This window comes from Zootoca vivipara, chromosome 3, assembly GCF_965207765.1.
Source record: "Zootoca vivipara chromosome 3, rZooViv2.hap1.1, whole genome shotgun sequence".
NCBI lineage: Eukaryota > Metazoa > Chordata > Lepidosauria > Squamata > Lacertidae > Zootoca > Zootoca vivipara.
The window spans coordinates 39041692-39058524 of record NC_142586.1 but is presented as its reverse complement, the minus strand read 5'-3'; the positions used below and the strand labels follow the sequence as shown (position 1 = coordinate 39058524).

General features: G+C 43.6%; 2 protein-coding genes across 5 annotated transcripts in view; both read right to left on the bottom strand.

Annotated features, from left to right (window-relative positions):
* Positions 1-3071, bottom strand: part of CYB5R4 (cytochrome b5 reductase 4) — a 32534-nt gene extending 29463 nt beyond the window's left edge. For 2 of the 4 annotated variants that reach the window (XM_035109464.3, XM_088665955.1), the window contains exons 1-2: positions 2796-3041; positions 314-467 (exon numbers count right to left, since the gene is read on the bottom strand). In XM_035109464.3, the coding sequence (XP_034965355.1) occupies positions 314-467; positions 2796-2870 (229 nt within the window). In that variant the 5' untranslated portion in view covers positions 2871-3041. Of the gene's footprint in view, positions 1-313; positions 468-2795 lie in introns of all 4 variants that reach the window. The other 2 variants (XM_088665954.1, XM_088665956.1) reach the window with 2 other exon arrangements.
* A 3017-nt stretch (positions 3072-6088) lies between these two features.
* Positions 6089-9201, bottom strand: RIPPLY2 (ripply transcriptional repressor 2). Its single transcript, XM_035111214.3, has 4 exons — positions 9023-9201; positions 8766-8841; positions 7758-7816; positions 6089-6312 (listed from the first exon to the last, which is right to left on the bottom strand). Exons 1-4 carry the CDS (start codon positions 9103-9105, stop codon positions 6147-6149), a joined length of 384 nt encoding a protein of 127 aa, XP_034967105.1. The 5' UTR covers positions 9106-9201; the 3' UTR covers positions 6089-6146.
* Positions 9202-16833: the final 7632 nt, after the last annotated feature.

Sequence of the window (16833 nt, the reverse complement as noted above, 5' to 3'; positions counted from 1 at the left end):
GAAATAAGCAGCAATACAGTGTTTCTCCGAAAACAAGATGTAGCCATAAAATAAGCCATAGCAGGATTTTTAAGCATTCAAGGAATATAAGCCATACCCCGAAAATTAGACATAGTGATAGGCGCAGCAGCAATGCCGGCTGCGGCAGGAGGAGGAGGTCTGCCGGATCGGTGCCTGGAACCGGCGGCTGCTGCTGCAGCGCCAACAAAGCGCCCAGCAGCGCCGCCTCAAGCCAGCGGGACCCAGCAGCAGCAGCGCCGCACCACACGGAGCCGGTAACACATTCATAAGAAATGTCAACAAAGCAGCCTACCTCTTATGCATATCCAACAGTCAGTCCTCTTATTATGCTTAGCAAGCTCTTCTTCAGTCACCTCTATTAATTTTCCTTTTAGACCAGTGAGATCTGTCCCACTTTTAGTTAATCGAATCCAGTCCATAAGACTTCGGCCTGGTTTCAAAGGTACCTAGAAAGGAAGGTAAGTTTGTGGAGGAAGTTTATTAAATAATTAGCAACAAAAAGTAGAAGTAGATTGGTTTCTTGCCATCCTTTATGGTGGAACAGCAAAATTCCTCGTTTAATTCTGGCACACAAAGGCAGAGCTATACACAGCAGAAGAAAATAACCTTCAAACAAAGCCATAGCAGACAGTTGTGAGGAAATTTAGCATGCAGGACTGCTTCTGAGGTAAATACGAATATATAATCTAATAATCAGAAGAAATTGGGGGGGGGTTGGAGTTCAATTCATTCCAGCCATGTTCTACTATCCAAACACATTTCCCTGAACAGACTCTTGGGCTGGGGTATAGCTTAAGGTTTTTTCACTTTCTGTATCTTTATTTTAGATCGTATTATGATTTATGTGGAAATTGTTTAACTTGGTTGTGTACTTTTGATATTTTACTTATTATTTATGGCTATTTTTGTTATGTCCGCAATTAGGGATTTATTTCATGTTGTTAGCTGCCTTGAACATGGCTTGAACTATGGAAATGTGGCATAAAAATAAAAGCATGTATGTAACAAAGTCCCATGAACACCATTATAGCTAATGGTCTAGGGGGCCAGGCATCCCCAAACTGCGGCCCCCCAGATGTTTTGGCCTACAACTCCCATGATCCCTAGCTAACAGGACCAGTGTTCGGGGAAGATGGGAATTGTAGTCCAAAACATCTGGAGGGCTGAAGTTTGAGGGTGCCTGGTCTAGGCTCTTGAATTAAATTTTTAAATCACAATTTCATTTCCTGGCTTGTCTGTAACTATAGTTTCCTGGTTCTGATGCAGTGGGAAGTTACAGTTAACTGTGGCTTTGTGCCATATTTCACTGCTTATGGGAAGGGAGGATTAAAGTACAGGTAACTACTTAATAAGCTAATATTTTATAACATAAATGCAGTCATTGTGCATTTAAGTGCTCTAAGCGCACAATTTAGGCTTGGTCTTTACTTCTATATGAAATTAAATCAGAGACAACATTGGGCCGGGCAGTGAGAGGAGAGAGAAAAGATATACAAACTAGAAAGACAAGCATACAGCAAATCTCTTGGTCAAGGAGACAATGCTTTAAATGCAATTGAGAATATGCAACATAGGGGATTTTGAGGGAGGCTATCGTTTCCCCAACAGAATTTCTATCTCCCTACAGTAGGGAGATACTTACGCTGGAAAATATGCAACTTGTGTATGCATGAGGAACACAACATTGCATCAGTTCCTCCTTTTCCGGCATATTTAGTCACTCTAAATTTCTATTAAACTTCTCCTTATATCTTCAATATGGGCAGAGCTTCACTCCAATTATTACTGTTATTTGTGTCACACTTAACAGATGGGCAATTTTTAAAGCGCACATTCTTCTCTAAAGCTCAAGCAGCACTGCCGGCAAAAGAGCTGTACCATGAAAAATTCATTGACTCTACTTGTTGAGGACTCTACAATTTCCACAGCCCATCACATTAACTCAACAGGAATCAGCTGACATACCAACACTGTTGCCACATGGCTTCAGCCTTATATTACCGGTACCACATGATAGCCCACTAGTTTCATAATCACAGCAATCAGCTTGAGGACACTTCGAAACCAATCTTCCTTTATGCAAATGTTCCCCGTACCCTGCCACTCTTATAGTTTTAACCAAACACCGCACTGGACTTAAGCTGAGTCCCAAACACATGAAAGGAATAGGATGCACCGAAACATCTATAGTCTTTCCACAGCCCTAAAGAACAAAAAAGTCAGACACTGCCTGTCAGCGATTAGGCAGGCTTCCAGGATAATGAGCGTCTTCTGAAAGCAAGCTTGAACCCTGGAGCCTTCCTTCTCTTTTAGAAACTACGTGCCCCATAATTACACAACGGTCCTCAGAAAAGAGGAAACAGCCAGATGCATCTGTGTTGCCTGCAAAACAACCACAAACACAAAACACAAGAAAAGGCAGCACGAACTGCTCTTAACCCAAAAGCACCTCTGAACCTCATTCCCTTAAGGACTGACACCATCTTCTCGCCGGGCAGAACTTTAGGAGCTGCGTAACAGACAGAAACCAAACAGGTACAGCTTTTCTCACTTCCTACATCTCCGGGCCAGGAGAGGCTTCACCTGCTGAGTTTCCGCCTGTAACACCCATCTGGGTTCAAGATCTCTACCCTCAACGAGCAAATGAAGCGTTAACCCCCGTTCCGCCTCTGTAGGTGCCAATGCGCAAGGCGACCCCCTCTCACACCGCCAGCTTGCGCTGGGGCGCAGTGGCAAGGAGTACCGCTGACCCCCGGCCCCAGCTCCCGCCGCACCTTGCTTCGCCCTCCCACGGCCACCCGCTGCTGGGAGCCTGGGGCAGGGAAAGCCTGAGAGGGGACGTTGAGCATCCTGCCGGCCGCAGGACAGCCGCCCCAGCCGCCTCGTCTTCTTCAGAAACTGCAAGCGGACGGAAAGAGCCGCTTCCGGGTCCGGCCCGGCGCCGAAGCACCCAGTAGCGCAGCAGAAAGGCAGGCGGAGATTTAAAAGACCGTACTGCGCAAGCGTGAGATTGAACCGGGGCGGGGCGGGTGGTTGGAGCTCTCTCCACCGACGAGAGCGCGAGCCTAGGCCCCACCCACCAGAGTTGACTGACGGCGGCACAACAAAAACCTACGGCGGGGGCGGGATTTTCCGCCCACATGGTCAAGAGACGCTCCTAGCTTGACCCGCGCGCTCACTTCGCTTTAGCGCTTGCCTGTCTTTTGATTCGCGCGCTCGCTGCGCGGGGATTTGCTCCTTTAAAATGCTGCTCGCATCCTGCTTTTCGAGTGGCGGTTGCTCCAAGTGGCGGCAGAGGATCGTACAACCATAACATCAATAATAATAATAATAATAATAATAATAATAATAATAATGCGAAGTATTATTATTACTGTATTGCTAATAGTAATGCGAGGTATTAAAATAGACTTCCATTTCATGCAGCTCAATGTGGTGCCTTCCATAGTTCTAGTTACAGGTAGGGAGCCGTGTTGGTCTGCCGTAGTCGAAACAAAATATAAAAAAATCTTTCCAGTAGCACCTTAGAGACCGTCTAAGTTTGTCACTAGTAGGAGAACACTTCAATCTCCCAGGACATCCTATACAAGATCTCAAAGTAGCTGTCTTATTACAAAAGAATTTCAGAAATAGACTGGAAAGAGAAGTTGCTGAATTGCAACTTATTACCCAACTTAAAACCATGGAGAGACCTGGTCTGAACAGAGACATTGGATTCTTTTCTCATTATACATGATAAAGCTATTTTTAGCCATCTCACCCCTTGCTTTTTCCTGTAAGACCAATTGCAGTCGTTAGCAGTCGTCAACAGGTTTACTACACCTATCAGCCAATCACCCATTCCCACCACCCTTCTGAGTAATACCCCTCCCCACCCTCTTACTATATATAAGGGTCTGGTGACTTCTGTTTCAGTGTATCTGAAGAAGTGTGCATGCACATGAAAGCTCATACCAATGACAAACTTAGTTGGTCTCTAAGGTGCTACTGGAAAGAATTTTTTTATTTTGTTTCAATTAAAATAGACATAAGTTTTGCATGCCTGGGTAGTCCTGCCTCAACAACAACAAAATGTTCAGTACAGTAAAGGTCGCCTTCCTAATCTCTCAGCTTGACCTACCTCACAGGGTTGTTGTGAGGTTGAAATGGAAAGGAGAACCACTTACACCACCTCACCCGTCGCACCCTCATTCCTGCATTAAGCAGGAAGGTCTGATGGGGGCTTCTACATGCGTATGGCAACCCTACTCACGTTTGCATTACCTACGTATACAGGCATAATGTCTGAATAAAGTTACTGTGGCCAGGGCCGGCTCTTCATAGCCCCCCGGTGGCGCAGTGCACCATGGCGCGGGGCTGGTAAGCTGGGCGCCGACCTGGCAAGGAGGGCGCCGCGGGGAAACCAATTGCACCCTGCGAGGGCGGGGCGTGCTGCGGAGCGATCTCCGCCCCTCAGCACCAGGGCGCGTGATCTGCTCAAGACGGCCCTGACTGTGGCTCTCCATGAGCGTAGCCAGGATTTGGGGGGGAGGGCGCAGAACCTCAGTTTGCTATGTATGCTACGCCCATATTGATTTCATTATTTGATAGAGTACAGTTCTGAACCATTTAGCCCATGGAGTTACTGCAGTGGATGAGTAAGCAATGTATGGTGTAGAAAAGTGCTCAGAATTCAGTGCATATATATGCTCTTTAGAAAACCTATGTGCACCAATGATTTAGGGCTTTTTAATAAAACCTACTTTTATTATCTGGAAAGTGTCTCTGTATGGAGATGATACCATGCAACAACATGTTACTACTGCCTGTAAACACACTATTTATTTTGTAGATTTATATTCCACTTTTCAGAGAAACTTTCTTACAAGGCAGCGCAAAATAATGTATAAAAACATTCATAACAAAATGAAAAAATACAAAAAGAAAGCCTAACTAAAAAAAAATTGTTTTCACACATAAGGATACAAAATAAACTAATAAGAAGTGTTCCTAAAAATGTCTTCAGAGTTTACTTAAAGGAGAGAGATTTCCGCTACTAAAGCTGAAATTCTCTGCAGCTTACTACAAACACACAAGATACTACAAACACACAAGCACATATACAGTATGTGCTTGTGTTATTTTCATACACAATGCCCTACATATGGATTTCACTTTGTTTCCCTATAGGAGCAATTTCTATATATGAACTACTGTATATTCTGAGTGGTTCCAGTTTTACACACATGGAACATTGTTTTAGTTTGTAAAACAGCATTGAGTTAATCCAGTTTATCAAGTCAGATACATTTTGTACTCCAGTTGAGTCTGGTTTTAACTCTTCATGGAAATTTCAGTACTGTAATCAAAAAAGGCAATGTTTACTCAAAAGCAAGCCCCATTGCATTCAATGAGGCATGATATCAGGTAGGATAACTAGATGCAAAACAGGACAGGGTTTCCCCCACTTTTAATAGTTGTGCAGAATAGGAAATGCACCTTGCATGACAAGCTACATCTGAAATTCTCTATTCTACACAACTATTGAAGGTGATGGAGCTCTATCCAAGTACTGTAAATGTACATAGGATTACAGCCCTACAGTGCAATCCTACACTTGTCTATTCAGAAGTAAGTCTCACTGAGTTCAATGGGACTTCCAGGTTAGTATAGGATTGCAGGCTTAGATCCTTTGTTGACCTAAGAGTGGAATAATTTAAGAATGAGTTGCTTCTTTCATTTTCTAGGCGCAGCTTGGAGAATGACAGTGTTTTCATATGTGATGTGCGACATGGGAAAATCACATTTCTTCCTCATGCTGGTTTGTATGCTTCTCATCTTTAACTTTGAAAAACAATACAAGGCTGAAATTCTTACATGAACATCAGCTCCACTAAAATCAATAGGGCTTCTTCTAAATGAATACATGCTCAGAATCAGGGTATAGGCCTGTTCAGAGGAACAGGGGAGTATAGCAGGCATAAAATGAAACAAAACTCAATACTGTTTCTATAAAAATGTAAAATGCTTGATTTTAATGAAAAAATAACTTACATATAAATTAGCTTAAAATACTATGATAGCATGTTGATATCAATATTAAATTAAGGAATGAATATGAACAGGGGTATTAACATTCATTATAATTAAGAATCCAATTCTGCTCCAGAGTCATGTTCCGAGTCATCACTATCTTCCTCATTCTCTGAATCTTCATAGAAGGAAATTGTGGCTTGGACAGGGAAGTTCTTCAGAAGTGCTTCAGCTTCTTGATACAAGTAGTCAAAGCACCTTGATTTGGGCCATAATAACCTAGAAACACAGAGAGAGACAACCTGTTCAGTTAATTTAATATTTAAGGGATTCATTTTAGTCTAGTTGACCTAGGCTTAATGTGAAATAATGAAACAAAAATTAAAAAATTTCCTTCCAGGAGCACCTTAGAGACCAACTAAGTTTCTCATAGGTATGAGCTTTCGTGTGCATGCACACTTCTTCAGATACCTCTTCAGATACTTCAGATACCTCTTCAGATACCTTCGGATATCTGAAGAAGTGTGCATGCACATGAAAGCTCATACCTATGACAAACTTAGTTGGTCTCTAAGGTGCTACTAGAAGGATTTTTTTTATTTTTTGTTTCGACTACGTCAGACCAGCACGGCTAGCTACCTGTGAAATAACGTTCACTGAAAATTACTTCTTTAGGTTTAAGAGTACATGCGTAAGAGTTAATTGGTGGAAATTGGATACTTCACTTTAAGCAAATGGAACTTCTTTCGGCTTACACGGTGGCTACCATTGGATGCAAACCAGAGTTAGGAGCTATAATATGTGGCTGCACTCTAATACTCCATTTACCACAGCTACAAAAGTCCAGCACGAAATGGAAGTTTAATGAGAAAACAGGCTTCTGTTTGCACACTAGTTCCCCACCCTTGTTGGGGGGGGGGATTGTCCTTGGCCAGAATAATTAAACATACATTCTGCATAACTCAATAATTAGCTATGTAAGCCTCAAATACAATTACTGTTGTACAAGGTCAAACAGATACCTCTGGCAACTCAAACACCAGACATGGTTTGATAGCATCTGATGGGAAATTTAACGATGCAGGTCTGAATTGCTCCTGGGCACATATAGTGAGTAGGACATATACACATACAAGAAAGGTTAGCTTTGCACTGGAAACTTTGCCATGATGCTTTGTTACTGACATCTCTGCATAGTACATTTTCCCATCCCCCTGGGTGAAAAGGCCAGAAACAGTTATACAACTTGGGGGGGGATGTACAATGTGGTAGAGAGTTTTTCAGACTTGTCTCATCCTGCCAGACAAACTATGTAGTCCACAGTTCTCTGGTGCAGCAAATGAACTCACCCAGGACTGCAGGAGACCACAGAAGAACATCTTTCTTGTGGAATTGTCATGGAACAATCACTGACGCCCAACATAATATACACCATAGGAATCATGGTCTTTAATAGGTGGGCCACGTGCTATTCTATGACCACCAGGAGAGGCAGGTGTGCAATACAGGCAGCAGCCTCATAAAGCCTTGTGGGTCAGAGGGACAGTGCAATGACGTAGCTGCTGCCTGAAATTAACAAGAAATGTCCTGCACAATAACCATTTCCACCTCTTGGTATTCTTCCCACTAGGCAGCTGTTAATGATGCAAAAGCCCTGCTAGGAAAAAATAGTGAAGATGGCCCTAACAGAGACTGTAAAGAATAATATAAAGCTTATACATTACCTAACTGGATGTATATACTGTGTGAGTTTTGCTGAGTCTGTCTCAGAAGAGCTGCACAACTAGGAGTAATAAACAGGAGACACAGATCAAAAACAGAATGATTAACCTATCCAGAAAGGGCAGTTTCAAAAGTAATATAAAAAACTATTCCTGAGCACGGAAAATTTGTGGAACGTAAGGAAGCTGATTTCGTTTTAGCCATCTGTGGTCCACCAGATGCTGCTGAACTACAATTCCCATCATCTCTGACCACTGGCCAGGCTAGCTGAGGCCTGAGGGTGGATGAGAGTTGGGGATTCAACAACATTCCCCAGCCCTGCCTGACAGGCAGGACATGCATATTCAGGCATCACTTGTGAAAGAAACGTAAAGCAACATTCCAGATATCAAAGAAGAGTGTCATCCTGATTAATTATTGACTTGGCATTTTTAAATGGATTCTTAACTTTATTTGTATTACTTGGTTGTATTTGCTGTATTTCGATTTTACAGTTTGTGTAACCTACTTAGGGGTTTTTATTTTTGCCAAGAATGTATATAACCTTTCCAATTAATTAATTAATTAATTAAAGCATGCCATCAAAATAAGCATGAGGTTACCCTCCCTATTGCCAACTTGGGTTCTTTGGGGAGGAAGGGTGGGATATAAATTGAAACAGCAGCAACAGCAAAGACATAAAAACAATGTCAAATCCCAATATGACTTCCTTGGAGGTCTTTAAGGAGAGGTTGGCTGGCCATCTGTCATGGATGCGTTGGCTGAGATTCCTGCATTGCAGGGGGTTGGACTAGATGACCCTCGGGATCCCTTCCGACTCTACAAATCTATGACTTTTGCCCAATTGTGTTTAACAGACAGCCTAAAAAGGAAACGCCGACTTTCCCATTCTCGCTCCTGCACACCCACCCACAAAGTTAACGATCCAAGGACCAGCTTAGTCAGGAGAACACAACTCCAGCAACCCCACGTGGGACTGTTGCCGCTTTAGTCAGAATGGACACACTCACCGCCCTGTAGTTTCGCCTGCGCTGCCTTTCTGCATCTTTGGGGGTGGGAATCCAAGGTCTCCAGAATCCTCCGGACCTGCAGAATCAATAAAACGGAATACAGCTTTGTGTTAGCTGGGCGGACGCAAAAAAGACCGAGCGCGAACGCGGTTGGTTGTTGCAAAGGAAGCTGGAGGAAAGGAAAGAAAAACACTAGAAGCCTATGATTTCTGGAGCTGGCTGGCCGGCTAGCGGGTCTGGAGGAAAGCGCGGGTTACCTCGCTTGTCCTCTGCAGCAGATCCGGGCGTTGAGAGCGCCAGGTGGAGAAGCTTCACAGAGGCACAGCCGAGAGCTGTCCATGCTGCGTCGCTGGAAACAGTCGAGGCAGCCCAAGTGGCGCAGACGCCGCTGGCGCACCGCTTCCTCTTCCTCCTCCTCCTCCTCTCCTTGTCGTTGTCTCTCCCCTTCGGGGGTTTAGCCTGGCCTGGATTCTGGTGCAGCTGCCGCCCGAGGGGTTTTTATAGCTCTCGCTGAGCAGTGTCCCAGCCACTTTCTCTCATTTGCCGGAGAAGGTAAACAAAAAGGCTGCGCGTGAAAGGCGCGTCAGGGTAAACAAGGAGCGTGGACGCGTGCGAGCTCCAAATGGCCCAGGGAGAGATTTGGCGAGGGAGTGTGAATCGCACCAGAGCAGACACATGGCTGTGTTGTCCTTCAGAGGGGAGAGCCCACGCTTGGGCCCGGGCTGCGAAGTGTCCAGCGTGAGAAAGCCAGGGGATCGCCAGCGTGTGTGTGTCTGTGTCTGAGAGTGTTCAGTTTTGCTGCGAGAAATGCCGCTTCCCATGTTGGAAAATTCCTGCCACTGTATTTTTAGTTCATTCGAATATTTATTTCTCTCTTTTCCAAATATCAGTTCCAAAACAGCTTGTAATGATGAAACAATCAGATCCAACGCAGGAAAAAACCAATATAATTGAACAATAAAAACAAATACTGTATACTGTATAAATTTCATTCTCTCTCACACACATAAACATAAACATAACACACACACACACACACACACACACACACACACACACAGGCATAGCCAGGATTTTTGTTGGGGGGGAGGGCAGGACTTTTGTTAGGGGGGGGGGCAGAACCAACGTGATTTGTCAGTTAAGTACGGTATTTCTATTTTTTACTTGATGGGGGGCAGCTGCCCCTCCTACACACATATGTATATAACAATTTTATACACACACACACACAAAAACAAAATTTGAATACAACAGCAAGAACAATGAGCTGAAACGAAACACCTGAAACACCTAACGGCATCCCTAGAACACCACAGAAGAAATGGCTGAAAGTTTCAATGGAGCACTATCTAGTTTCTAAACGTTTTCCAGAAATTGCCCACTCCATGTTTATGTTTTTACATAGAAGGCTGCCCCACACATGGCCTCCGCATGGTTGCATGAAGGAACACTTGGATCCTGGCCAGATTGCATGGGAAGTGCGTGTGCCAGCACCACAAGCTTTGTGCCACTTACAAAATCATGGATGTTGCTTTAGCTCCTAAAGCTGGTCTGTGGTGTTGCGATAGAAGGCTAGAGTCAAAAGCTTACAGATTTGAAAGCACATTCCATGGGAGTCAAGTGTTTTCCATCAGGGTGCCAATTACATAGACCTAGTTTGTGTTGTTTATGATGCATTTGGCTCCAATTTTCCACATTTATTGGGTCACTAGGAATATTTCATCAGTTTGGGGGTGGCTTGTGTTACCTTTGAATTGGAGCTGTTGATTAGCTGCAGGAGGGTTTATGAGCTAAGCACACAGTAAAACAAAATACCACTCAAGGCAAGAGCAGGGGTGATCTATACTGAGGGGAAAGAGTGTTAAAGGTTTGAATAGTGGACTGGGAAACTGGTATTGCATGATAATATGCAGAGGAACTTTAGGAATATTTTATTCTTAAGAAAAGTAATAGTATTTGAAGTGGTACCGTAGTTGTCACTTCAATTATTTAAAGCAGGCTGAACAGTGCACACAATGTGTGCACACCTATAGAATGCCTACAGGTGTCATGGGAGGAAGTAAGAATGCACAGTGTAAAGCTGTGTACCAGTTATTACTTTAGTCATAAGCCAAGCAGATAGCAACTCTCCCCCTGCCAAGGTAGAATAATATCATATACCGGTAGTTAATGTACAGTGTTTTTTATGGTCTTAAAATGACCATTATTATGACTGGTAGGGCATATGTGGAGGAAGGGCTTGTACATTACACAGCCCCCTCTGCAAGTTTGGTGTATGTGTGTTTAATGTTCTATGCGCAGAATGTATAGAGACACACCTGCCAATATTGACCTGTCCATGTATTAGCCTCTTGGTAAGGTGATAACCTGGGTGATGAGCCATTAAGTAGTCCACATTGTTGCATGTCACTCCAATCTCTGAGCACTGCAGAATTCCAGGGGTTCCAGGCATGTTTACCCAGGGTTTGTGTTTTCTTCAGGAATGTGGCACAGTGGAGACTGTGGTGTCTTTATGATGTATGGTTTATTTACACATATATACAATGTAAGACTATGATGGAGGGTTCATCAACACCCCAAGAGGGTCTTGCTTTCCCCATCATCAGAGCCTTGGATTCAAAGAGAAATCAAACATTGCTCTCAAATGCTGTTCTGACTCTCTCTTCAGCTTGCTGCTTAAGTTCTGGTCCACAGCACTGCAAAAAACTCTACTCCAGCATTGTCTGTTGACAATGTTGTCTGTCCACCCATTTGCCATCTCACACTGAGCTCCTTAATGGCTCATCACCCAGGTTATCACCTCACCAGGAGGCTAGCCTGGCTATTCCAAGAATTAGAAGCCTTGATTAAATTCTAACACTTGCTGGATCCAGGGATTAGAGGGGTCTGCCATATATATATATAGCTTAGCCTGGAGTGCACCTTGGGTTGTAAAGTATTCAGACTGAGACTTAGTATAAAATAAAAAGTTTATATTTATTAAAGGAAGTACATTTTTAATAGGAAAGTGTTGAGGTGGCAAACAGACGCAACACAAAGGTAGTATATTCCGGGGGTGACCCAGAGCAAAAGCAGGAGCCCCCTTTTATTGAGATTTTGTAACCAAGTAAATCATTAACAACCAGTGCAGTCTTCCTCCAATGACAGTCAGGACATCCCAGAAAAGGTGGAACTTCCCCATGTGTCACATCCTGCCAACACCCAGTTTTCCCTCCATAAGGGAAGTGCCTGATCCTCACGTATCCCTCAAACACCTCCTTGTCACATGTGCACTCTTTACACATCCCCCTCCCCTCAATCTTGTGACTGCTGCTAGCCTCCCAGAATCTCCTCCCCATTCCATTGTTTTCCTCCCGACCTGGGTTCAACCTCTCTGGCTTGGACCTGCTTCCCTTGTTATAACTTGCCCAAACCAGTTCCATCCTGTTCTCCCCACCTCTGCCCAGTCCTATGGTGACCTGCTGCCCTGCTCTGTCCTAATGACCTAACCTATAGATACGTGTATGCTTATACCGACGTACAATGTGGCTTGCCAGCATTGCACGCGATAACCTTTTACATTTGACAGCTCTCCTGCCAGGCTTGATGCGGCTTGCCGACATCAACCCCAGAATCACTCCCACATCTCCCCTTTCTTAGTTTTATTAAAATGTACAACTGGGACTAATGGGGTGAGTGTGTGCTTGTGCATACTGTATCCACCTTTCCAAAGAATGAAACAGTTGCCACTTTTATGGGCATGGGCTGTCAAAACCAAAACCTCTTAACAGTAAACATCCCACACCTTGCAACATGTAAACCTTAGTATAAAACATAAATAACATTGTATCCAACCTTCCTATCGTAGAAAAGATTACAAGTAACTTAAATAGAATACTGCAACAGTCTCTTAAATGTAGCAGCTGCAAGAAAGCTCAGTCTCTCAACTTGCGAGGGCTCAATAGCATAAAAATCCTTTTCAAACGTTGAAACGAAATTAACTGTATCCTTCAACGGAAGGAAGACTTCTTATGCAAACTTTTAATCAGAGTTCTCACTGTCCTTATTGCGAACGCGGATCATTGCTAGTGCGCAGTCTCTCGGAGTTTGCAGCAAGGCAGGAAAAGGCAGCGAGCAAAAGATTGTCTGGCGTAAGGTCCATGCCATGCGCCTGGAGCAGAATGACAGCTTGCGAGGACAGCGCTTTAATTGTCCCCCACGTCGGCTGGTGATGCTGTCGCGGAGCCCGGTCCCGATCCCTGTGCGCATCCTGAATCTGGAGTGACGCCAAGTCCGGAACTGGATCCTGAAGACTGGACAGCGGTGGATTCAGGCCTTGTCGCCACGCCATCTTTCCAGGGCTTGACACACCTCGCAGGGACCCAAATCGCTTTTCCTGCGGAATCAAACACAGCTGCGAAACCCCTCCCCCATGTGTTTTTAAATATTCAAAATGATTTAAATTTAATGTGAAATGTGAAATGTGAAATGTGATTTAATATAAATAATACTGAAGACCCAAATAATACCGAAGACCCATAGGTATTCCTCCTTTTTTGTTTGTGTTTGGCAAGAGACTTACTCTCAGAGACAAAGCCCTGAGACTGTGCATAGCAACAATAGCATGTAATCCTGCAATGCTCCTGTGTTTTGCAGTCCCCACAGAACCTTATGCTAAGATGTTGAGATACAGTTTGGACTAGTGAATTCCTGCCTCTATAAACATAAAAAGCAGAGGGAAGTCTGGAAAGAGGCAATGAAAAATATAAGTATTCTTAAATGCTGAAAGACTCCAATTACAGGTTCTCCTGGCTGCAGAATATCAAACTCTCTGTTGAGCAAATTCTTAAAAGCAGAACCAAAGAAATAGGCAATAAAGTACAAAAGATATTCAAATGAAGAGCATCCATGCTTTTGAATGGACTGATGTAGGTCAGAGAAACGAGAAAACCATCGTTGGAATGGTACATGCACTCTCTGTAGAAAAGTTAAACAGTGCTGTTTAATCTTCAATAGAATTTGAGGCCTGGAAGATCATAGGAAAGTCCAAGAATCTAACATTTAAGAGAAAAAGAAAACCCAAGCACTATTGCAGGACGAATCCCAAGAAAGTACACAAGGGAGAAATCAAAGCAGAGGTCCCATGCCTTTCAAAATGATGAGAGGATACAATTAAAATAAAGTATGCAAAAAGTGCTAAGTTGAAGAAAAATGTTAATAGGTTGTTATGCATTCACATACCCTACAGAAATGAACTGAAAAATACCTTATAAACTGTTTGGCTAAGCTGCATCTATATACTTCAGCAATTAAGGAAGAAATGAATACTGTCAAGTCAACACAGAAAATCCACTATCTGCACCAATTTAATCCCAAACTACAACCGAATCAAGAATGTTCATGTAAAGGCTTAGAACCTGCTGTAGCTAAGAAAAATCAAACCATCTTAGAAAGAAGGAAACATAAAATAGTTAGGTGTTTGATAGCTGATAAAAGAAAAATCATACAATCAAAAGAAATAAACATCATGAGACAAAAATACTTTAAATCAAGAGACAATGACTCCTGTAGGTAAGAAATATTATTAATCAAACAAGCTTGTTCCTGGAACTTCCTTCAGAGAAAAATCACAGTTAACTGGTACTCGCTTGAGCATGTGCAGAGGGCAAACCTGTGAAAGGAAAACAATGAGCCAACTCTCACACACAGAGAAGTAGGATTTAAACACATCTCCAGATATGATAAAAGCTCACCCAGTGCTAAAATAAAGAAATAAGTCTTGGAGGGGAAAAACATTCATCTAACAAATGCAGTATTACTGGAATTCCTACTGAAAATGAATTTTAATCAGAACCTGAAAAGGAAAAATTCTATAAGGAGTAATCAGAAGTAAATTTCTTACACAGAAATAGAAATCAGATTTAACTAGACTACACAGAGGAAGAGGTAAGATTTCCATGTTCACACCTATAAATGGGAAATCAACTACCAATTCTACAATTGGAGACTCATTTAATGCAAGCAGTGAAATCCTCTGGAATTGGCTACTGGCAATGAATTGGGTGGCACTTGAAAACAAATGTAAACAGTGAGTTTTCCAGCAATCCCCATTCTTTAACCAAATCTAAACCTATTAATACCTAAGTGGGTATAGGGCAACCATGCATTAGAAAAGGAGGGGAAAGAATTTGTAGTACAGTACAACCAACAAGCAAGCAGAATGATTTGCACTGAACCCTTCAGAAAAGACAATAAAGCTGGCATGGGGAGAGAAAACATAATCCTTCATTCACATTAGTGAGGAGAAAAAAGGTATTTTCTTCAGAAACAATCCGCTGCAGATATTTTAGGTTTTCAGTCTGAACTGGCTACTTTAAGCAGACTGAAAAACTGCAAAATGACAATAGGCAGGCTCCTCTGTTTTTAAAGAGAGCCTTAAGCAATTTGAGAAGACACAGCCAGATATCTATTAACCATTTAAACTACCTCAAGGAAAGGAATGCAGATCAAAGCTTCTCACCTTCCTGGATTAAAAGGAAACATTTGCTCAGGCATTGTGAGCTTAATGCTGTTGGCCTTCGCAAAGAGAGCCCTTTTCAGCTCACTCAAAATCACCCAGTCTCCAGCATGCTCTACAGCACAGGAGCCGGCAATACAGTTTGAGGCACGCGGGACATTTAAGTAAGCAGCGAGGAGGAAGGCAGGAAGTCCTGCCAAAGTTCCTTTCTGCTGTTCCTTCCAGTCCTGGGGTATCAAGTCATAAGAATTACTGACACTTTCAAGCAACCCCAATGTAAAAGTGGAGCGTAACCCTGTCTCTTTCAGACTCTTTCTAAGTTCCCTCATAATCTGATACGACAAAGAAGACCAATTGTACTGAGCTTGTCCCTGGGCATTAACAACCTGAGTTACAGGGAAAGCTTGCATTCCCGCTTCTAACTCCTCGCTAGACAACGCTCCCTTATCTCTTTCCATCTGAAATCCTTTACACACTGCGCTCACCATCGGCTTTTCAGGGGCCAATGGAGAGTCTAAGGAATTAACATCCTGAACCCCTGCTGTCTCTGCATTAGCAGCTACTGTAGCTGTTTTTGCCTTAGGGGCTGAAACTGGAGAAGTTTTAACCTTCTCCCCTTGGAGCCGAGAATCGGGCAGGGATGGTCCCTGATTGCTGGTTACTGATCTCTTTCGGTTAGATCCCAATGCAATCCCTACCTTTGCTATCGCGTCTCTACACCTTTGCCACAACAACACAGTCGCTATGGACGCACGGGGGGAGGTCAACAACACCATCCCTATTCTCTCCCAATCCCGCAGATTTAAAGAGCCCGCTTCCGGGTAGGATGGGCAATAGCTCTCTATATCCTCCAATAATTCCACTAGTGATTCCACACTATGCACTACCTGACCAGAGGCTTCTATAAGCCCCTTCAACTCTTCCGCGTGCTGCAGTCGCTGAGCTGATTCCTGTTGTCCCATACTCACGTTGAGCGCGCTGCGCTGAGGATCCAGACTATCTCAGTCTCTTATGAATAGGGCGATCGCGTCGGGGTCGCCACCAATGTTGAGGTGGCAAACAGACGCAACACAAAGGTAGTATATTCCGGGGGTGACCCAGAGCAAAAGCAGGAGCCCCCTTTTATTGAGATTTTGTAACCAAGTAAATCATTAACAACCAGTGCAGTCTTCCTCCAATGACAGTCAGGACATCCCAGAAAAGGTGGAACTTCCCCATGTGTCACATCCTGCCAACACCCAGTTTTCCCTCCATAAGGGAAGTGCCTGATCCTCACGTATCCCTCAAACACCTCCTTGTCACATGTGCACTCTTTACACATCCCCCTCCCCTCAATCTTGTGACTGCTGCTAGCCTCCCAGAATCTCCTCCCCATTCCATTGTTTTCCTCCCGACCTGGGTTCAACCTCTCTGGCTTGGACCTGCTTCCCTTGTTATAACTTGCCCAAACCAGTTCCATCCTGTTCTCCCCACCTCTGCCCAGTCCTATGGTGACCTGCTGCCCTGCTCTGTCCTAATGACCTAACCTATAGATACGTGTATGCTTATACCGACGTACAATGTGGCTTGCCA